This window comes from Schistocerca serialis, chromosome 11, assembly GCF_023864345.2.
Source record: "Schistocerca serialis cubense isolate TAMUIC-IGC-003099 chromosome 11, iqSchSeri2.2, whole genome shotgun sequence".
NCBI lineage: Eukaryota > Metazoa > Arthropoda > Insecta > Orthoptera > Acrididae > Schistocerca > Schistocerca serialis.
Window position 1 is genome coordinate 198,075,460 of NC_064648.1, and position 23,569 is coordinate 198,099,028.

General features: G+C 40.9%; 1 protein-coding gene across 1 annotated transcript in view; it reads left to right on the forward strand.

Annotated features, from left to right (window-relative positions):
• Nucleotides 1-23,569, forward strand: part of LOC126427309 (tRNA-dihydrouridine(47) synthase [NAD(P)(+)]-like) — a 237,196-nt gene that overhangs the window by 133,194 nt on the left and 80,433 nt on the right. The window contains exon 7 of the mRNA XM_050089613.1: nucleotides 1,266-1,382. Coding sequence (XP_049945570.1) covers nucleotides 1,266-1,382 — 117 coding nt within the window. The remainder of the gene's footprint in view (nucleotides 1-1,265; nucleotides 1,383-23,569) is intronic.

Sequence of the window (23,569 nt, forward strand, 5' to 3'; positions counted from 1 at the left end):
TTAGAAATCAGTACCCAGAACAACCACCTCTGGCCGTAATAACGGCCTCGATACGCCTGGGCATTGAGTCAAAGAGAGCTTGGATGGCGTGTGCAGGTACAGCTGCCCATGCAGCTTCAACACGATACCACAGTTCATCGAGAGTAGTGACTGGCATATTGTGACGAGCCAGTTGCTTGGCCACCATTGACCAGATGTTTTCAATTGGTGAAAGATCCAGAGAATGTGCTGGCCGGGGCAGCGGTCGAACATTTTCTGTATCCAGAAAGGCCTGTACAGGACCTGCAACATGTGGTCGTGCATTATTGCAGGGATCGAATGAAGGGTAGAGCCACGGGTCGTAACACATCTGAAATATTACGTCCACTGTTCAAAGCCCCATCAATGCAAACAAGAGGTGAATGAGACGTGTAACTGATGGCACTCCGTGCCATCATGCTGGGTGATACGCCAGTATGGCAATGACGAATACACGCTTCCAATATGCGTCCACCGCGATGTCACCAAACATGGATGCGACCATCAGGATGCTGTAAACAGAAGCTGGAGTCATCCGAAAAAATGACCTTTTGCCATTCGTGCACCCAGGTTCGTCGTTGCGTACACCATTCCATGTGCTCCTGTCTGTGATGCAGCGTTAACGGTAACCGCAGCCGTGGTCTCCGAGCTGATAGTCCCTGCTGCTGCAAACATTGTCGAACTGTTCATGCAGATGGTTGTCGTCTTGCAAACGTCTCCATCTGTTGACTCAGGGATCGAGACGTGGCTGGACAATCTGTTACAGCCATTTGGGTAAGATGCCTGTCATCTCGACTGCTAGTGATACGAGACCGTTGGGATCCAGCATGGCATTCCGTATTACCCTCCTGAACCCACCAAATCTATGTTCTACTATTGCGATATGATAAACCACAATCGTGATAGGCTACAATGCGACCTTTATCAAAGTCGAAAACTTGATGGTATGCATTTCTCCTCCTTACACGAGGCATCAGAGCAACGTTTCACCAGGCAACGCCAGTCAACTGCTGTTTGTGTATGAGAAATCGGTTGGAAACTTTCCTCATATCAGCATGTTGAAGGTGTCTCCACCGGCACCAGCCTTGTGTGAATGCTCTGAAAAGCTAATCATTTGCATATCACAGGATCTTCTTCGTGTCAGTTAAATTTCACGTCTGTAGTAAGTCATCTTCGTGGTGTAGCAATTTTAATGGCCAGTAGTGTAATTTTCTGTTTCTTGCAATTAATGGCACATTTTTTTATAGATATGCGGAAACAACCCCCATGTGATGTCCCGCTGTGCGCAGATGTTGGAAGAACAGATCTCCCTGGATTTCCTGGACATCAACCTCGGCTGTCCCATCGAGCTCGTGTACGAACAGGTAAGTGTCGCACATTTCACGGTTTGGGCAAATTTCTGCAGTTTTGTTAATATGTTGGTCCCGTGCTCTAGACTGGGTGACAATGGGCTGTTGTGCTGCACTAAAGAGGTAATCTTGCTCCTGTGATGTGCATCACAAGGCTGGATGTTGTAATTTTGTATGCTCAAAACTACAGGATTTGTGAGCTTTTGTGACAGGTGTTGTTCAGTGGACAAGTGTTGGAATACAAATCCAAATAATGTGGGAGTCACTTTGTCTTTTACCACTGTATAAGGGGACTACTCAGGAGGATGCTGTCATAAGGAAAAACAAAACTGAACATTCGCCATGTAGTGGAGATACTGAGTCGCAATAGACACGACAAAAAACCTGCCACAAAGTAAGCTTTCAGCTGACAAGGCATTTGTCAACAATAGATGACACACACACACACACACACACACACACACACACATGACCACAGTCTGATAGCTAAAACCAGACTACTACTCCAGAGTCTGTGGTCATGTGTGTAGTAGTTGTGCTGGCGTGTGTGTGTGTGTGTGTGTGTGTGTGTGTGTGTGTGTGTGTGTGTGTCATCTATTGTTGACAGGTAGTCTGGCTTCAGCAATATTATGAAAAGGAAAGTTGCTACTCACCATATAGCGGAGATGCTGAGTCGCAGATAGACACAACAAAAAGACTCACTCTCACAATTAAAGCTTTTGGCCAATAACGCCTTCTTCAACAATAGACCTCCTCCCCCTTGCCCCCCTCCCCCCCCCCCCTCCACACACACACACACACACACACACACAAACACGCACACACGACTGCAGTCTCAGGCAACAGAAACCACACTGCCTGTGGTCATGTGCATGTGAGTTGCATTTGGGTGTGTTTGTATGTATGTATGTCTTTCTGTCATCTATTTTTGACAAAGGCCTTATTGGCCGAAAGCTTATTTTGTGATTTTTTTTTTTTTCCCCCTTATCAGCCGAAAGCTTATTTTGTAATTTTTTTTATTTTTTTTTTTTTTAATTTTTTTTTTTTTATTTTTTTTTTTTTTTTTTTGCTGTGCCCCTCTGCGACTCAGCACCTCAGTTATATGGTAAGTAGCAACTATCCTTTCCATAATTATGTTACATTCTATCCTAGATTTTCTGTTGTTCAAAAACTAAACATTCTATGGAGTGTGGAATGTAAGATCCCTTAATGAGACTGGTAGGTTGGAAAATATAAAAAGGGGAGAGAATATGTTGATGTTAGATATAGTGGGAATTAGTGAATTCAGTGGCGAAAAAACTGGACTTCTGGTCAGGTGAATACTGGGCTATAAATATAACATCAAATAGGGGTAATGCAAGAGTAGGTCTAATAATGAATAAGAAAATTTGACTCCGGTTAAGATACCATGACCGTCATAGTGAACGCATGCAGTATTGTGGCCAGGACCGGTATAAAGTCAACATCCACCACAATAATACAATTTTATATGCCAACTGGATCCTCACACTTGAAGAGATTGCAGAAATGTATGACGAGATAAAAGAAATTATTCAGATACTTAAAGCAGATGAAGATTTAATTGTGATGGGGGTATGGAATTCAGTTGTTGGAAAAAGAAGTGAAGGAAAAATAGTAGGTGAATATGGACTAGGGGAAAGGAAAACAAGAGGAACCTACTTGATAGAATTTTGCACATGGCATGATTTAATCATCACTAATACACGATTTAAGAATCATGAAAGAAGGTTCGTGGTGCCTCTTTCTTCAAGCTTAAGAATTTTGTTGTAATTTTTATGGTTTTGTAGGTACATATAATTAATAGTAGGTAATGTTCAATCACAGAAGCTGAGATTATGTAAGAGCAAGTAGAAAACAAATTATAGAGACATAATACAAACTACAATGATGAAAAAAAAATCGCAACACCAAAAATAATTGTTGTAGAGTATTGACGTTTTCGGAATACATTTGTCTAGGTGACACAATTTAAGTGATTAACATTGCAGGGTCACAGGTTAATGTAAGTGCAATATAACCATTGCAGATGTGAAATGCTGGAATACCAATAACCAGTGTTGCCACCAGAAGATTGAATACAAGAATGCAAACATGCATACATTGTGTTGTGCAGGTGTCGGATGTCAGGTTACGAGATGGACTTCCATTCCCGTTGCACTCGGTCGAGTCAGTACAGGGACGACTAATGCCGTTTGTCGATGGCGTCGGAGTTGTCATCCGACGACGTTCTGCGTGTGCTCGATTTAAGACAGATCCGGTGATCGAGCAGGTCGAGGCAACGTGTTGACACTCTACAGAGCACGTTCGGTTACAACAGTCTTGTGTGTGAGAGCTTTATCCTGATAGAAAACACACCTTGGAATGTTATACATGTACAGCCACATGACAGGTTGAATCAGCATATTGATGTATAAATTTTCAGTCACGGTGTGTGAGGTAACGACAAGAGTGCTCCTGCTTTCATACAAAATCACACCCCAGACTGTGATTCCTGGTGTAAGTAGAGCATATCTAGCACACAGACGTGGTGGTTGCACGTTCTCCACTGGCCTCCATCTAAGCATTATACAGCCACCATTGGCCCCAAGGCAGAACCAGCTTTCATCATAAAACACAACAGTCCTCCAACCTGCCCCCCAATGTGCTGTCACTCGATACCATTGAAGGCGTAAATGCCGGGGGTTTGGTGTCACTGGCATCTGTCTCAGAGCTTTCCTCAAAGTAACCAATTTATAATGGTTTGTTGTGTCACTGTGGGGCCAACTGCTGCTCAGTTTGCTGCTGCAGATGCCGCACGATGTGCCGGACCCGTTTGCCGAACACTGCGGTCTCTCCTCTCAGTACTGGCGCGAGGCCATCCAAAGCACTGTCATCTTGCGACTGTACACTCTCGTGACCGTCACTGCCAGCAATCGTGTACAGTGGCTACATTCCTGCCAAGTCTTTCTGCAATATCACAGAAGGAACATCCAGCTTCTCGTATTCCTATTACGTGATCTCTTTTGAACTCGGTGAGATGTTGATAATGGGGTCTTCATCACTTTAAAGGCATTCCTGACTATAGTGCGCCAGGGTGTATACGGCCCGGGACATCCGGGAGATCCGGGAAAAACCCGGGAATTTTTTAGAATTCGGGGATTTTTCATTGTTTTAGATTTCAGTTAAAGTTTTGTAGGTTTGACGTGTAAGATCTGATACGCTGACAAAGAACTTCAGTCCAGTACTGCTGAACAATACTGCAGCAATGAAACATAAATCAGACAATAACACCAAAATAAAAGTTTATTTGTATAGAAATGGGTAATTTACACAATGCACAGACCAGTTTGCCGACACCAAAAAGTGTCAAAGGCTTTAGGCCGAAGATTATGCAGTACGTCCGTGACAACTAATGTGCATTCGATGTGCATCACGTCACAATTGTATACATTTCTAACAGATCACCGGAAAATATTACGAATAGTGGCTTGAGATGCGTTACTTACAAAGTAAATTTCCACGCAAGATGATTTATGTTACGTGTGAGAATGTGCAGTGAATTTCTTAAATCACAGGGCGTTATAACTCTCATTCAAAACGTAACACTTTGAGGATCAGCCATTTGAAAAATGTCGGGCCCAGAAGATAAGTCATTTATGCCACTATTTAAAATTTTACCGGCACATTTGTATTTGATATGACTTAACGTGTAACACGCGCTAAAAAAAAGACCGAGCTTCAAGTTAGTTTTCATATTTAATGTTGTTCTTACATAGATAAAAAATTATGCGATCGATGGCAAAAAGTGTAATTGACCTTCAAAAAAATGTGCATAATGTGATATTGAGGAATGTCACAAGTCTTTTCATGCCAGAACACCTTGACTTTTCTACGCAACTGTTAATCATTTTGGCACAATTTTAATTGCCAAATTAGAGCCTGTTAGTAGGCCTATGGACTTCCTATCATTGTAGGACTAATAACAGTGGATGCCAATAGACGATGCAATTCTTGTTCGTTCATACAATTTTACTTACGAGTTAACCAGTGTAGAAAAGCACTTTGCTGAGTGGAGCGAACTCGGCCCACGTTCGTAACGTACGCGCCGCGGCCTCTCTTTCTCGTAGGCCTCGTGCTCTGAATAACTGCCGTCATTCGCTAGCGAGATCACGTGTAATGAGCTATGACTGGCTAACAAAAGTGCATCACTCAACGCAATCTCTATTTTAGAGTTTCGGAAGCTACCGTGCTGTAATTTGTGGAATTTGTGTATATACTTTCGCAATACGAAAATAAACTATGTGCATATTGTCTCGCATCAAACAACTTTCCAAACGCATTGTTTTTCCTGGATTTCGTTTCCTAAAGTACTGGGACGTCCTCCGCCGGTAAAAGACCTTTACGATTCAGAGGACTGATAGGTTTTACAGCTCCGAGGGAAAGCATACTGTTACTTAAGACGGATGTATTTTCACCCGCTTTATATGTAATTTCATCTGGGAGAAATTGTGTTTTTAACCGGGAAATCCAGGAAAAATCCGGGAATTTTTTTTTCTTGTCCACGTAGACACCCTGTGCGCGTCATTTACGATGGTGGCCGAGTTTAGGTTTGTTCTGCGCATCTGACGTCACAAAACACAGTCAGCCAATGAACAGAGAACGACGTTGCCAGAGCTGGACTGCAGTGCAGAGCACGGACGAGTGTCGTAAGTTTTAGAAATGGTCAGTCATAGATAAAGTAATTGAACAAAAGCAATGTCTTGATAGCAGACTTTCTTTTATGGAAAGTTTGTAAAAAGCATTCTTTATACCAATAGCTTCATATTCTATTAATTAATTAAACCAAACAAGCAATAAGCCTCCTAATTCAGGTGATAGCAAGGAAAGATGTTTGTATCATTGCTTTTTCGCAATAAAGAACAGCGGTAATTGTTTATTTCCTACTGTACTTCGACAAAACGTGAGTAATTCATAGTCATACAAACTGTTTTTGTCGGTATTTTGCGTGCTATTTTAGAGTCCTCCAGGTATTGTGTTGAATGACGAGCTGCGTTAGCGTAATGGTTAAGGTGTTTGGCCGTTGAGCCTAAGGTTCTGAATTCAAACCATGTTAATTGATTAATTTTTTTCTTTATTTAAAAAAAATATCAAAGTGTCTTACTTCATGAATTTTATTAGTTTTAATGTAATTTTTTTGAAATTTCTAGTGCTTTGTCTCTTCATTGTAATTATAATAAGTTTTTGGTTTTTCTAATTCTGTCCTCCAATATTTCTTTTCACAGCAATTAAAACCAGTGAAAAGCACACATACAGTCTTCACTTTATCTGTTTTGTTTGTATGTCTTCTCTTCCGCAGTTGCTGTTTTACTATTCATATTGAGATACATTCTTTTGTGACAGTATTAAAAGAATTATTTAGAACAGAATTCCGGCTCATACATTGCCGAACTACTTGATTGTCTGATTCAATTCTTTGCTTCGCTTCTTTGGCAACATCATATTCAATGTTTTCGTCAACTGATCTATGTTTTGGCAAGTATTTGCTGACCGTTGTGACAAACACAAATTGTTTGCGCACTGCACATCACTGACAATATATTTTAGTTTCTATGTTTTATTACGTCCACAATTCAGTTTTGTGTACTTCACCAACTTTGTCTTAATCAGAATGTTTTAGAAAAAAGCGAAATGACTCTGGTATAAATAAAACTTTTATTACAGTCGCGAAAGACGGAATATTTCTCAGTATTACATACGACAACAATCTGGTACTTAAATTAAATGAGATTTTGTTATACAGTAAATTTTATATGAAATTTAGGTATCTTGTCCACATTTCGTTCTCAACATTGTGGAAACTAAAATTGACCATACGGAAAGTATACTCAATGGACTTTTACCTCTGCAAACTGTTCAAAATTTCGAATTTCGTGCAATGGTTTACGACATCTAATGCTGCACAATAACTGCGTTGAACATTGAAACAAAATTAAGTCTTTTAAGGGGGAAGGTATCAGTCAAGAAGATGTGTAAAAATCAAATTTTTGGTCCAAATAGTTTTTATGAAATTGAATGATAAAGTGTGTCAAAGCAGTCGGAACACCGTGTGTCTGTACAGGCGAGCAGTGCAGTGATGACAAAATCGCGCACAGCGCGGAATGCGGGGAGCACGTCTTTGTAGCAGCGAAAGGGTTAATGCGGCCGTGGCGGCTTTACTTCATGAACTGCGCGCTCCCCCCTAAACGTAAGCTTGCGAACTACACTTTACTATGGCGCTGCTTCTCTTGGCGCGTGCGTTGTGTGCAACTGGCAACGCAGCAATCTCCCGCGTCTAGGCGGGCATGCGCGAGCCGCCAAGATAAAAGAATTGAACTATAACAACTACTCGCCACACCCAATCTCATCATTAACTAATGCCAATGACTATTACAGCATCTATTTAATGGAAATCGGATTTGCATCCTCATAGTGGTGCTATTAGCGCACCACTCTTATCCAACTGGCATGAAATTTGAATAGACGTAATCTTTCAGATGTAGAAACACATGATCACCTTTTGTTTACATTGCATAACTCCACTGTCAGTATACCTCATAACATGACAAGAAATTTTCACAATTGATATATAAATGATGAAACAACGCAGACTCTTGCATTAGCATTCACATACACATTCGCATCACATTCCTTTACTGATTGGATTCTGATTCTGATTATTACTGAATTAATGCAAGTATATGTTGAAAATGTAATTCGAAAGGAAAGTGTTATTCAAAGCCATTTGTATTATTTATGCTGTTCCAGTCACAACATAGTTTCAAAAATAATCCGAGGCAAGAGCCATATGTTAAAGGCGAAGTTTGTGTGGGAGAGTTTTGAGTTGGGTTCACCAACATCTCTCAAAAAGCAATCCACAGTTTTCGACATTACATTGGAGAAATTTGACGGTTTTTCTGATAGGTGTCTCAGTCAAATGTTTTCAGTGATATTTTTCAAATCCCATAAACTGAAAACACTGAGAACTTTGGCTTGGAGTGGACCTATCTTATGAAACACATTTTTTGACATAAATTATGAAATATTGCAATGTTTTCTCTCATTAGCATTTTGTATAAAAGAAAATTTTCTTGACAACAATTTATGTCAAAGATACAGCACAGTTGCATTCCAGGTTCGTGTAGAATTTCATTGTTATAACTAAATAAAAGTAATTGTAACCTCCTAAATGTGAATAGTAAAATTATTTTTTTTTCCTCGATAGAGCTTGTATACATGGAAGAGACCTGGAGACTTTTAAGACGGAGATTTTTTTAAACATATTTCTGTAAGACATTTTGAGGGGCAAGTGTGGACCATGACAACAATTTATTGGAGCTGTAGATAAAAACTGAGGAAAACTCGAAAAAGGTAGTACTTTAAGGATATGGGACCAGGACGAATTAAAAGAACCAGAGGTTCAGAATTTCAGATGGAGCATTATCCAACGGTTGACTAGAACAGGTAAAAGGAATATAGCAGAAGACAAATGGGTAGCTTTAAGAGATGAAATAGTGAAGACAGCAGGGGATCAAATAGGTAAAGAGAGAAGGCCTAGTAAAAATCTATGGGTAACGGATGAAAGGAGAACATTTGAAAGTGCAGCAAATGAAGTGAGCGGAAGGGGATACAAACATTTAGAAAATGAGATTGACAGAAAGTGCAAAATTGCTCAGCAGGAATGGTTAGAGGACAAATGTATGGATTTAGAAGCATATTTCACTAGGAGAAACATAAATACTGCCTACAGGAGAAAAGACAAGCAGCTGTATGAATAGTAAGAGATGAGATGACAAACCATCCCTAAACAAAGAAGGGAAAGCTGAAAAGTGGAAGGAGTTTATAGAGGGTCTATACAAGGGAGATGAACTTGAAAGCAATATTTTAGAAATGGAAGTGGACATAGATGAGGATGACAAGGGAGATATGATACTGCGAGAAGCATTTGACAAAGCTCTGAAAGATCTAAGTCGAAATAAGGCCCTGGGGGTAGACAATATTCTGTCAGAGCTACTCATAGCCTTGGGAGTGCCAGCCATGATAAACCTCTTCCACCTAGTGTACAAGATGTACGAGACAGGTGAAATACCCTCAGAGTTCAAGAAGATTGTAATAATTCCGATTTCAAAGAAATCATGTGCTGAGAAGTGCAAATATTATTGGACTATCAGTGTAATAAGTCTTGTTGCAAATTACAAATACAAATTATTTACAGAATAATGGGAAAACTGGTAGAAGTTCACATCAAGGAAGATCATTTTGAATTCCGGAGAAATATAACAACACACAGTGAAATACTGACAACATGACTTCTCTTAGAAGATAGTTTAAAGAAGAAAGGCAAACTTACATTTATAGCTTTTGTAGATATGGAGAAAGCTTATGACAGTTTTGACCGGAATACAGTCATTGAATATTTGAAGGTAGTAGGAATAGAATACAGGGAGCAAAAGGTTGTATGGAACTGGTGGAGAAACCAGGTAATAGTTACAAGCGTCCAGGGGCATAAAAAGGAAGCAGTCGTTGAGAAGGGAGTGAGGCAGGGTTGTACCCTACCACCAATGTTATTCAATCTGTATGTTATGCAAGCAGTAAAGGAAACCAAAGAAAATTTTGGAAAAAGAATTTAAGTTCAAAGAGAAGAAATAAAAACTTTGACATTTGCTGTTGACATTGTAATTAAGTCTGAGACAGCAAAGGACTTGGAAGAGCTGTTGAACGGAATGGACAGTGTCTTGAAAACAGGTTATAAGATGAACATCAACTAAAGTTTAAAAAAGGATAATGGAATGTAGCTGAATTAAATCAGGTGATACGGAGGGAATTAGGTCAGGAAATGAGACACTTAAAATAGTAGATGAGTTTTGCTATTTGGTCGAAATAGAGAGGATATAAAATGTAGACTGGCAATGGCGAGAAAAGCATTTCTAAAGAAAAGAAATGTGTTAACATTGAATATAGATTTAAGTGTCAGGAAGTCTTTTCTGAAAGTATTTGTATGGAGTGTAGCCATGTAGGGAAGGGAAACATGGATGACAAACATTTCAGACAAGAAGAGAATAGAGGTTTTTGAAATGTGGTGCTACAGAAGAATGCTGAAGATTAAATGAGTAGATCACGTAACTAATGAGGAGGTACTGAACAGAATTAGGGAGAAAAGTTTGTGGCAAAACATGGCTCAAAGAAAGGATCAGTTGATAGGACACATTCTGAGACATCAAGGGATCACCAATTTAGTATTGGACGGCAGTGTGGGCAGTAGAAATTGTAGGAGGAGACCAAGAGACGAATACAGTAAACAGGTTCAAATGAACGTAGATTGCAGCAGAGTTTGGAGATGAAAAGGCTTGCCCAGTATAGTGCAGCATCAAACCAGTCTCAGATTGAATGCAAAAACAGCAGTGTTTCATTTCTACAACATGTTTCACTTTATTTAATGTTGTTGTTGTTGTTGTTCTTGTCTTCAGTCCTGACACTGGTTTGATGCAGCTCTCCATGCTACTCTATCCTGTGCAAGCTTCTTCATCTCCCAGTACCTACTGCAGCCTACATCCTTCTGAATCTGCTTAGTGTATTTATCTCTTGGTCTCCCTCTACGATTTTTACCCTCCACGCTGCCCTCCAGTGCTAAATTTGTGATCCCTTAATGCCTCAGAACATGTCCTACCAACCGGTCCCTTCTTCTAGTCAAGTTGTGCCACAAACTCCTCCCCAATTCTATTCAATACCTCCTCATTAGTTACGTGATCTACCCATCTACAAGGTGCATTCAAGTTCTAAGGCCTCCGATTTTTTTTCTAATTAACTACTCACCCGAAATCGATGAAACTGGCGTTACTTCTCGACGTAATCGCCCTGCAGACGTACACATTTTTCACAACGCTGACGCCATGATTCCATGGCAGCAGCGAAGGCTTCTTTAGGAGTCTGTTTTGACCACTGCAAAATCGCTGAGGCAATAGCAGCACGGCTGGTGAATGTGCGGCCACCGAGAGTGTCTTTCATTGTTGCAAAAAGCCAAAAGTCACTAGGAGCCAGATCAGGTGAGTAGGGAGCACGAGGAATCACTTAAAATTTGTTATCACGAAGAAACTGTTGCGTGACGTTAGCTCGATGTGCGGGTGCGTTGTCTCGGTGAAACGGCACACGCGCAGCCCTTCCCGGACGTTTTGGTTGCAGTGCAGGAAGGAATTTGTTCTTCAAAACATTTTCGTAGGATGCACCTGTTACTGTAGTGCCCTTTGGAACGCAACGGGTAAGGATTACGCCCTCGCTGTCCCAGAACGTGGACACCATCATTTTTTCAGCACTGGCGGTTACCCGAAATTTTTTTGGTGGCGGTGAATCTATGTGCTTCCATTGAGCTGACTGGCGCTTTGTTTCTGGATTGAAAAATGGCATCCACGTCTCATCCATTGTCACAACCGACGAAAAGAAAGTCCCATTCGTGCTGTCGTTGCGCGTCAACATTGCTTGGCAACGTGCCACATGGGCAGCCGTGTGGTCGTCTGTCAGCATTCGTGGCACCCACCTGGATGACACTTTCCGCATTTTCAGGTCGTCATGCAGGATTGTGTGCACAGAACCCACAGAAATGCCAACTCTGGAGGCGATCTGTTCAACAGTCATTCGGCGATCCCCCAAAACAATTCTCTCCACTTTCTCGATCGTGTCGTCAGACCGGTTTGTGCGAGCCCGAGGTTTTTTTCGGTTTGTTGTCACACGATGTTCTGCCTTCATTAAACTGTCGCACCCACGAGCGCACTTTCGACACATCCATAACTCCGTCTCCACATGTCTCCTTCAACTGTCAATGAGTTTCAATTGGTTTCACACCACGCAAATTCAGAAAACGAATGATTGCACGCTGTTCAAGTAAGGAAAACGTCGCCATTTTAAGTATTTAAAACAGTTCTCATTCTCACCGCTGGCGGTAAAATTCCATCTGCCGTACGGTGCTGCCATCTCTGTCACGTATTGACAATGAACGCAGCCTCATTTTAAAACAATGCGCATGTTTCTATCTCTTTTCAGTCCGGAGAAAAAAAATCGGAGGCCTTAGAACTTGAATGCACCTCATAATCTTCAGCATTCTTCTGTAGCACCACATTTCGAAAGCTTCTATCCTCCTCTTGTCCAAACTATTTATCGTTCATGTTTCACTTCCATACATGGCTACACTCCGTATAAATACTTTCAGTAATGACTTCCTGACAGTTCAATCTATATTTGATGTTAACAAATTTCTCATCTTCAGCAACGCTTTCCTTGCCATTGCCAGTCTACATTTTATATCCTCTCTACTTCGACCATCATCAGTTATTTTACTCCCTAAATAGCAAAACTCCTTTACTACTTTGAGTGTCTCATATCCTAATCTAATTCCCTCAGCATCACCCAATTTAATTCGACGACATTCCATTATCCTCGTTTTGCTTTTGTTGATGTTCATCTTATATCCTCCTTTCAAGACACTGTCCATTCCGTTCAGCTGCTCTTCCAAGTCCTTTGCTGCCTCTGACAGAATTACAATGTCATCGGCGAACCTCAAAGTTTTTATTTCTTCTCCATGGATTTTAATGCCTACTCCAGATTTTTCTTTTGTTTCCTTTACAGCTTCCTCAATATACAGATTGAATAACATCGGGGATAGGCTACAACCCTGTCTCACTCCCTTCCCTACCACTGCTTCCCTTTCATGTCCTTCGACTCTTATAACTGTCATCTGGTTTCCGTACAAATTGTAAATAGCGTTTTGCTACCTTTATTTAAAACACCTTCAGTTGTCTCTGTAAAGTCAGTTTAATAAGATCATAAACTCTTCTCATGTCTAAAAGAGAGTTTATCACTCACATAAAATATTTCCATGTGTTGTTCTGTAACAGACATCCAATTTTTAATACACTGCACCAGTACACCGTATTTTCTCACTTGCATGTTTTTATATATCCGTTATGCGGAATACAATCATCCTTTGTTTTTGTGGCTGTAGCAATGTCTGTGTTTTTGGTGTGTCTTCTTCTTTCTTTTTCTCTCTCTCTCTCTCTCTCTCTCTCTCTCTCTCTCTCTCTTTCTTTCTCTTGCTCTCACTCTACCTGTCTCTTATGTGAATCTGGAATGACTTCATGCGGCACACACGGACTGTGAATGCTGTGAATGATATGCAGATGTATATTTAATTAATAGAAGTCAGTCGACTGGCTGTATTTTGATTTTTATTTCAAGTACATATTTCAGAAATGAAATGAAGTGTGCACATGCCTTATTTGGCCTGTAGTCCCTTTCTGGGAAGTTCGCCTACCTGGTGCGAGTCCCATAATTGTTAGGGCTTCTGAGACTCACAAGAGGCATCCCTGTCACGACCTGGTGAAGCATTCACACCCTCATCCAGAGGTGCTTATGTTAATTAATAAGTTAGTTCATTAGTTAGATGTTAATTAGTTCATTAATTATGGCATGGTAGGAGCTATAAAGGAGTGATAAGGTGCCGAGTTAACATTAATTCAGACCTCCTCTAAAACAAATTTATTAACAAACAGTTCTTACTCAACAGTTATTAAAAAACATATTTTCCATCACAAGACTTATTTGTAATTGATGATATTTACGCTGATCAGTATCGAGGATAAAATACCGGTGATACAACAGTGTCAAGTTTGAGCCCAATGCAATTATTATGCGAATTAAAAGTTTGAACTAAAGCTGGACAAACTACTTGTGATAAACAAAATTTAACGTCCCCAGTGCTATCTTAAAAATGTGTGCAGTAACCCTTAAAGAAATTTATAACAAAAAACTGACAGCAATTCAAACCTAATCACAATATTTAGATAAATCCAATTTAGCAAAAGCACTTGAAATACACAACAACAGATTACAGCGGGACCCCCTTATCGTAAGTTTTGTATACATCAGTTTTTCTCATACCAAATTTAAAATATACTAATTTACTGCGCAGGAGTACTGAACAATTTCAAAACAAATTTAGGTGGAAAACTCCTTCAGATGAATGCCAAATTGAGAAACATGAACTACTCAATTACAAAAAGTAATTACTTAACTTGATAACAAATGTGCAGCATTAGAATTCATCTACTGCCACCTCAGTGGGTTTACAGAGCCATAATCTTGCAGTCTTATTTTATTTCACACATCAGTGTTCCACACACTTCCCAGCAGTACATTACACAAATAATTAAATATCTGTGGTAAGACCTGAAATGGAAATCAGTCACCACTGGGATCACACTTGCATACGAGTAATGGCCCCCACCAGGGCAAACTCAGTGACAAGCTTTTAGCATGAACAGTTGAAACAAACAAATGACAAGCCATGGAACTAATGGCACCTCACAAGGGCAGACTCAATTACAATTTTGCAAAACGTACGACTAAAACACACAGATGGGCAAGTACTCAATAATATAGTTGCCCAGCTTCACATGGAGTTATCCAGTACTCGTGTGTAAACGCAACTGAGGTACAGCGACAGTACGGTGACAGCTGTACAAGCCTCCGACTTTGCTTTAACTGCCGATCTCCTTCGTGCAAAATGGGAGCTGCTTTCCAAATTACAGCCTTCCAAACAACCACTCTCAGCAACAGCTAGGCCACACCATCACTCCCGGTGCTGCCAAGTTTTCTGGCACATACAATGGGCCACTCCCAGCACAGGGATGTGCTCGCCACCTTCCTTGTGCCACTGCCCATCACGTGCCACCTCGTGGATCGCATTCGTACCACGAGGCTCTCTGGCAGAGAGATTCTACACAGCCAGCTATACCGCCGGAGAGGCACAAAGTCAAAAAATATAAAAACTTTATGGGAGGTTCCGACGTACAGCAAAAAGTATTTACATGATCCATAGATGAACTATTCTTTTATTGAAATGATGTGAAATGAGTCAGTTTACAGAATTTGTATACACTGAGCTGACAAAAGTCGTAGGATAGCGGTAGCATCGTGGACATGAGATACATATTAAGGGCAGTGTATTGGCGGAGTTGTCCTGTGTTCTCAGGTAATTCATGTGTAAAGGTTTTCGATGTACTTATGGCTGCACAATGGAAATTAACAGATTTTGAATGCAGAATGGAAGTTGTAGATACACGCGTGGGACATTACGTTTTGGAAATGGTTAGGGAATTCAGTATTGTGAGATCCACAGTGTCAAGAATGTGCCGACAGACCAAGTTTATGGCATTACCTCTCACCGTGGCTGCCGGCCTCCAGTTAACAACTGAGAGCAGCGGAATTTGCGTAGAGTTGTCAGTGCTAACAGACGAGCAACACTGCGTGCAAGCACCTCAGAAATCGATGTGGGGCGTACATTGAATGTATCCATTAGTACGGAGCAGTGAAATTTGTCATCAGTGGGCAACCGACGGGAGAGCCTTCGCTAATAGCCCGACATCACCTGATACGCGTCTCCTGTGCTCGTGCCCATATCGGTTGAGCCCTAGACAGTCGGAGAACCGTAGTGTGGTCAGGTGAGGCCAGATTTTGGTCGGTAAGAACTGACGGTAGGTTTCGAACGAGGCACTGACTCACGAAGCCGTTGACCCGAGTTGTCGACGAGGCACTGTGCGAGCTGGTAGCAGCTTCGTAATTGTGTGTGCTGTGTTTGTTTACATGGAATGGCCTGTGTCCTCTAGTCCAACTGAACCAATTGTTAACTGGAAATAGTTACGTTCTCCTACTAGGAGACCATTTGGAGCCATTCGTGGACTTCAAGTTCCGAAACGAGAGTGGAATTTTTATGGCTGACAATGCACCACGTCACAGGGCCACAAGTGTTCGCAATTGGTTTGAAGAACATTGCTGACAATTTGAACAAACAGTTCGGGAATCCAGATTACTCGACACAAACCACATTAAATGTTTACGGGATGTACTCGACAGGTCAGTTTGTACTCAAAATCCTGCACCAGCAACGCTTTTGCATTTATGGATGGCTATAGAGGCAGTGTGGCTCAATATTTCTGTAGGGGACTTCTGGTGACTTTTTGAGTCCGTGCCACGTCGAGTTGGTGTGCTACGTCGGGCAAAATTGGCAGGTGGCCCGTGACTTTTGTCACCTCAGTGTACACGATAAGTGTTAACATTAATAAACACAACATTATGAGAAGGATCGATTGATACTCAGTGTACAGAGGAGATGTTCATTTGCAGGCAGCCTCAACAAAAAGATTGGTACACATTTGAGCTTTTGGCCAGAAGGCCTTCTTCTAAAGTAGCAAAGAACACACGTTCACACAAGAACAACTTGCACACAAGTGACCACTGAGCCCAGACTTTGAGCAGTAGGTGCAGTTGCTTACAGTTTGATTTCAGTGGTCATGTGTGTGCGACTTGTGCTCCCTTGAATGAATGTCTGTGTGTTTTCTTTTTTAGAAGACGGTCTTTTGGCCAAAAGCCCAAATGTATAGCAGTTTTTTTGTTGTGCCTGTGTGCAACTCACCATCCCCTCTATACAGTGAGTAGCAATCAATCCTTCTCATAATATTTTCATTATTCCAGCTTGAATTTTACGTTGTTTGAATCATTAATGGAAATATTATTTTCGAGTCCTGCTTATGAAACTGGACTTAAAAAGTAGTGTTTTTAGAGAATACCAGTTCTTACATAGAAATTTGTCCATAGAATAGAATGAGTTGTCCAGGAGAACTGGTATTAGATTAGATTTAAAACTTGCTTTGCGACCTGTCAGGCATTTTATGTTATTCGCCAAATGATCAGAAATTTTTGCTGCTGAATGTTGAGCTCCTCTCTGACCCAATGACAGCTTTAATGATGGGTTGTAAGGATAATTTCCTGCTCTAGTGTAATATGCATGGACATCACTGTTCATCTTCAATTGAATTTGATTATTTATGACAAATTTCATTGACAGATAGGTGAAGAGTTACCTTCATGATGACGTGGGTGAACACCACATATTATTCTTGCCGCTTTCTTTTGTGCGATCAATAGTTTCTAAGTGAGTTACCCCAGGAAGTTTTTCCGTAAGACATTACTAAGTGAAAATATGTGGAATATGTCAGGAGGTTCATTCATATGTTTCCAAGACAAGAGACTATGCAAAGTACAAAAGTAGCTGAAATTAATTATGCAAAGAATTGGTCTCTTGCTTGTGTTCATCAAATGGAATGTCAGCGTCTGTGAAGTTTATTTATTTATTTATTTATTTATTTATTTATTTATTTATTTCGTTAACAGTGCAGAGTAATCCACTGCCTTGAAATGTAAGGTGGGTCGGATGCTTCTGAATCTAACAGCAAAGCCCTATCATTGTTACAGTCTTATTGGTATACAGTTGTTAATGCTTTTTTTTATTAATATAAAGAACATAATATATAAAGATTTCTCTGAGGTTACAGTGAATTGAATGCTTAACAACTGTTAAAATGGTTTCGTGTAATTTATTACTACCTAGTTGTTGAGAATATAATTTATATAATGCAAATGTCAAAGAAAAATAAATTTTAAAAAAAGAAAATGTAACACAATGAGAGTGGTGAAAATGATTTGCAGTATGTAGAGGGAAGTGATATGCTGTATTTGGATGTGTACTACAGTCTAAGTAGCATGTTGGTTAATAATGTACTATTTCTACCTATTTCAGATGAGAAGGTCTCGGTACAACCTCGAGCTATTCTCATCTGAAATAGTTTGTGCTAATGTATGTTTACACAGATTATACAGATTAAATGCTGATTGAGCACTTCATACATGGAGTACATGAATTTTAGCTTTACATGACAAATACACTTACGTTTGTAACTTGTTAGTAGAAATAGAATATAGTTCATTGCTACTTGAATGCATTATTCCTTAAATAACTTAATACATTTCTGGTATATAAAATTCATTGACTGTAGCTTTGAATAGAGAAGAGAATATACTTCTGTCTGCACACAGTAAGATGAGCAATACATTACTACTTCTGTGCAGTACACTTTAAACACTATGCAGTATGTCATTGGGGAGGGGGAGCCTCGGAATAAAGGTTTTTCTAGCCTTCTCCTCCCAAGCGACGTTACCTTATTACTACAGTCTTAGTATGTGGTGTGGTGTTTATATGTTTTAAGATTGTTGCATTGTTTGTGACTGTTGTGGCATGCAATGTCATGCATTGTTGGTTTTGGTCCCTTACATGTTGATCCCTTCTGAGTCATGTTCACTTAGTGTTCCTTCCTCAGTTTCGGAATCCGTGGTCGTGTTTGTGTCCTCCCATATGTTTCGTTGTGTTGTTCGTGCTTGTCTACACCTCCTTCCATATGGGTTTTGGCTCTTGTATTCTTCGTGCAGAGTGTTTGATACAATATCGGCTACGCTATTTATTGTGTTCCATTCATTGGGATTACATATTATTCTGGCGATGTGGTTGTCGTTCTGTATAGGTCTCACTTGTGCTAGTGTGTTTCACAGCAGTGTGACATGTTCTGGTGTCCCAGTTTCTCTGCATACGCATACTTTGTCATTAGTTACTCCCGTATGATTTAAATGCACCGGATACAGCCCGTGGCCTGTCAGGAAATGGACCATCCTCCGGCTTGGGTCGACATGTTTCAGTTGTAGTGTTTCGCGTACATCAGGAAAGAAAGAGAGTGTACTCGGCGACCCTTCTTGGATGCGTCCCACTCTCTCTGCCATGTTTGAATCCACCATTGTTTCATTTGTCTTTTGTTCATAATGTCAGTTCCCGTAATTTTGGTGATTTTATCGACAGTGTCACTCTTAAGCCAGTAAAGTGGAGCTCTGTAACCTATTGTTATGTCTATAGGGCAGGTCCCCATCACAACGCAAAGGGCCTCCAGTGACGCCGTGTTGGAGGCTCCGTTCATTCTGAGGAGTACATTACATTGACCTCGTCTTGCAATTGTCTTGTTAGTCTGTATGTTCAGTCTGTGAGCCCAAGCACTTGCGGCGAAGCGTGCGATGGATTTAAATATTGCAATGTTGTAGGTCCTTATTGTGGAGTCTAAACGTATGGTGTGGGATAGTGAGCCATCAGCTCGTAGGCCCGTGTTTCATAAACAGATCAGTAAACGTACAGAAGTATCACTGCCTCCTAAAAGACCATCTTCCACGGATGCTAGGAAACGTTCCTCTGCAGGGTAGGAGGAAGCTGCGGTACCAACATGATAGCTGTCCGGCCCATAGTGTACGAAGTACTACAGCATGTCTTCACGTACTGTTTCCAATTCGTTGGATTGGATGCAGAGAACCTGTATGTTGGCCAGCCTGTTCCCCATATTTGACACCTCTAGACTTTTTCTGTGGGGAAGCTGAAAGACGCCGTCTACAAGGATGTACCAACTACACCTGATGATATCCAATGAGGTATTACTGCAGGCTGCTCGAACATCTCTGCAGAAATGCTAGCACCTGTGCTGCAGTCGCTCCATACAAGACTGGAGGCATTTATTGCCACTGTCAGTGGTCATTTTGAACACAGTCTGCATTGGTCAGTTGTCTCGTTGCTGGTTGCAATCCACATAACTAGCGGGTACACTTGTGCTGTTCTTTAGTTTGTCTTAACACAGGTAATATAAAAGTGTCAGTTTGGGAACTTTACAAAATATGATACCTCATAAGCAGCTCACTCTAGAATCCTGCAACAAACACCGTCGACATTCTATTTTACCCTATTTTTACTCTGTTAATGTCGATAGGTAGTGCTGTATTTAAAAAAGTGTATGCTTGCACAAAAAATACACTTTGTATGTACTAGTAAAATCTGTATATCGGCTTATGAGCCCCTGACTACCGACATATTGTGCGATAACTGCACTTCAGTAGCACTTCCCAGTACCACGATATTTGCAGTGAAAATTCTAAGTGATTCATCCTGTATAAGACACCACCCAGCAGAAGACAAACTGGGAATCAGGACTCTCCAAAGATGGCAGAAAGCCAACTTGCCAATTATCACACAGTTTGGATGAAGCCACTTTGACGAAAACCTGAGAGCGTTTCAGAATCACGTTATCTGTGTATCGCTCCATTTTAACTTAGTATCTGACTGAGCCCTAAGTATTCGCACAAAGTGTGTTTTATGAGATTACAATGAAATGAATACCCTTAGCTGCATACAGGTATTGATATAAGTCAACGGGGACAGTTGAAAATGTGTGCCCCGACCGGGACTCGAACCTGGAATCTACTGCTTACACGACAGACGCTCTATCCATCTGAGCCACTGAGAACACAGAGGATGGTGCGACTGCAGGAACTATCTCTGGCATGCCTCCCGTGGGACCCACATTCTCAACTTATTGTCCCGCACTATATTCATAGTGCTCCTGCCCATCATACTCATTACTCCTTGCTTTTCTGTCGATTCCCGTAAGAGTTTGGGCACTGTTTGTGTATCCGCACAGAAGAAGATGGTCAAATGGCCGGTGAGCCATATATATATATATATAAAAACAAAGATGATGTGACTTACCGACGAAAGCGCTGGCAGGTCGATAGACACACAAACAAACACAAACACACACACAAAATTCAAGCTTTCGCAACAAACTGTTGCCTCATCAGGAAAGAGGGAAGGAGAGGGAAAGACGAAAGGAAGTGGGTTTTAAGGGAGAGGGTAAGGAGTCATTCCAATCCCGGGAGCGGAAAGACTTACCTTAGGGGGAAAAAAGGACACGTATACACTCGCGCACACACACACACACATATCCATCCACACATATACAGACACAAGCAGACATATGTCTGATGAGGCAACAGTTTGTTGCGAAAGCTTGAATTTTGTGTGTGTGTTTGTGTGTCTATCGACCTGCCAGCGCATTCGTTCGGTAAGTCACATCATCTTTGTTTTTAGATATATTTTTCCCACGTGGAATGTTTCCCTCTATTACATATATATATATATATATATATATATATATATGGGTGATAGTGAACCTCCAACTCTAGAAGAAGTTAAAGAAATAATCAAGTCACTCAAGAATCGTAGAGCACCAGGAGAAGATGGCATCATCGCGGAAATCTGGAAGTTACAAGACCCAGAACTCACCAAAGACATCCACAGGATCTTGGAAGACATCTGGAAGACCATGAAAACTCCTGACGACTGGAAAACTGCCCTGATACATCCACTACACAAAAAAGGTGACAAGACTGACCCGAACAACTACAGAGGAATATCCCTACAACCGGTCACATACAAGATCCTCTCTAAAGCTTTACTATACAGACTAGAATGCCAGACCGATCACTTGATTGGGGAATACCAAGCAGGCTTCCGTAAATGGCGGTCTTGTGCGGAACAAATTTGGAACCTGAAAATGATTTTACAACACAAACAGAACCTGATCATTACCTTTGTTGACTTCAAAAAGGCATACGACTCTATCGACCGGAAAACTCTCTTCAAAATTCTAGCAGAATACAAAGTAGACAACAAAACACGGGCTATCGTAGAGCAAACCTTAACCAACACGACCTCCAAAGTAAAGTTCCGTGGGGAACTATCAGAGCCCTTTGAAATTCGCACAGGTGTCCGACAAGGCGATGGCCTCTCACCTCTCCTTTTCAATCTGGTGTTAGATAAGGTCATAAAAGAATGGGAAACATCACAACAGGGGATAACATTAGGAAACCTACAGATTATATGCCTGGCTTTTGCAGAAGATTTGGCGATTGTCACGAAAGGTATAAAGGAAACAAAAGACGCTATTGAAAAACTGCACGAAATCACTTCCAAAGCTGGACTACAGATCTCTTATGAAAGACACAGTTTATGAGCACAAAGAAACTCTCATCTCTGAACACAAAGTATGGCACGATTTACAAAACGGCAAACTTCAAATACCTCGGTGAAACACAACAAATGAGTGGACATAACAGAGACTCAAACGAAGAAAGAAAGACTAAACTGGACAAGGCATACAAAGTAGTGTGGAATCATTACAACAAGAAGTCTATCTCACAAAAAGCCAAATTACGCCATTACAACACGGTGGTGCTCCCCGAGGCACTATATGCAGCAGAGACCACACTAATCCTAGGGCATACACGTATCAGACAATTAGAAAATACTTAGGAAAATATTTGGCGCTACTAACAACAATGGAATATGGATCAAGAAACCTACAGAGGAACTGCACAAACATACGGAGACAATCACAGAAAAGATTAGAAAACGAAGATTACAATTCTATGGACACCTATACAGAACGCCATCACACAGGCTGACCAAACAGATCTTTGACTGGGTAACCACTAGAAACAACAAATGGGTGGCAGAGGTAGAAAACGACCAACTCAACATAACAGCAGACACAATAAACAACAGAATAAAATTCAGAAACATCATTAAGAAAAGTAAACTACATGAGATACAATGTGACAAACGAACAGGCATAAAGTGGACCGAAGAACGCAAGCAAGATCACAGCCAGAAGATGAAAGAAATATGGGCAACCAAAAAGGCAATCAAGATGAAGCCGAAGACACAAAGCCGACAAGAAGCATGGACAGAGGACCGGAAACAGAAACACAGCGAGCAAATGAGGGAAGTTTGGGCAGCCAGGAAGGCAGCAAAAGGAATTGGCCATGTAGTTTAGTCCAAATGCGCTCTTTAAGGGCAAAACACCAATATATATATATATATATAGTTATAATAGAGGGAAACATTCCACGTAGGAAATATATATCTAAAAACAAAGATGATGTGACTTACCAAATGAAAGTGCTGGCAGGTCGACAGACACACAAACAAACACAAACATACACACAAAATTCAAGCTTTCGCAACAAACTGTTGCCTCATCAGGAAAGAGGGAAGGAGAGGGAAAGACGAAAGGAAGTGGGTTTTAAGGGAGAGGGTAAGGAGTCATTCCAATCCCGGGAGCGGAAAGACTTACCTTAGGGGGAAAAAAGGACGGGTATACACTCGCACACACACACATATCCATCCACACATATACAGACACAAGCAGACATATTTAAAGACAAAGAGTTTGGGCAGAGATGTCAGTCGAGGCAGAAGTGCAGAGGCAAAGATGTTGTTGAATGACAGGTGAGGTATGAGTGGCGGCAACTTGAAATTAGCGGAGATTGAGGCCTGGTGGATAACGGGAAGAGAGGATATATTGAAGAGCAAGTTCCCGTCTCCGGAGTTCGGATAGGTTGGTGTTAGTGGAAAGTAT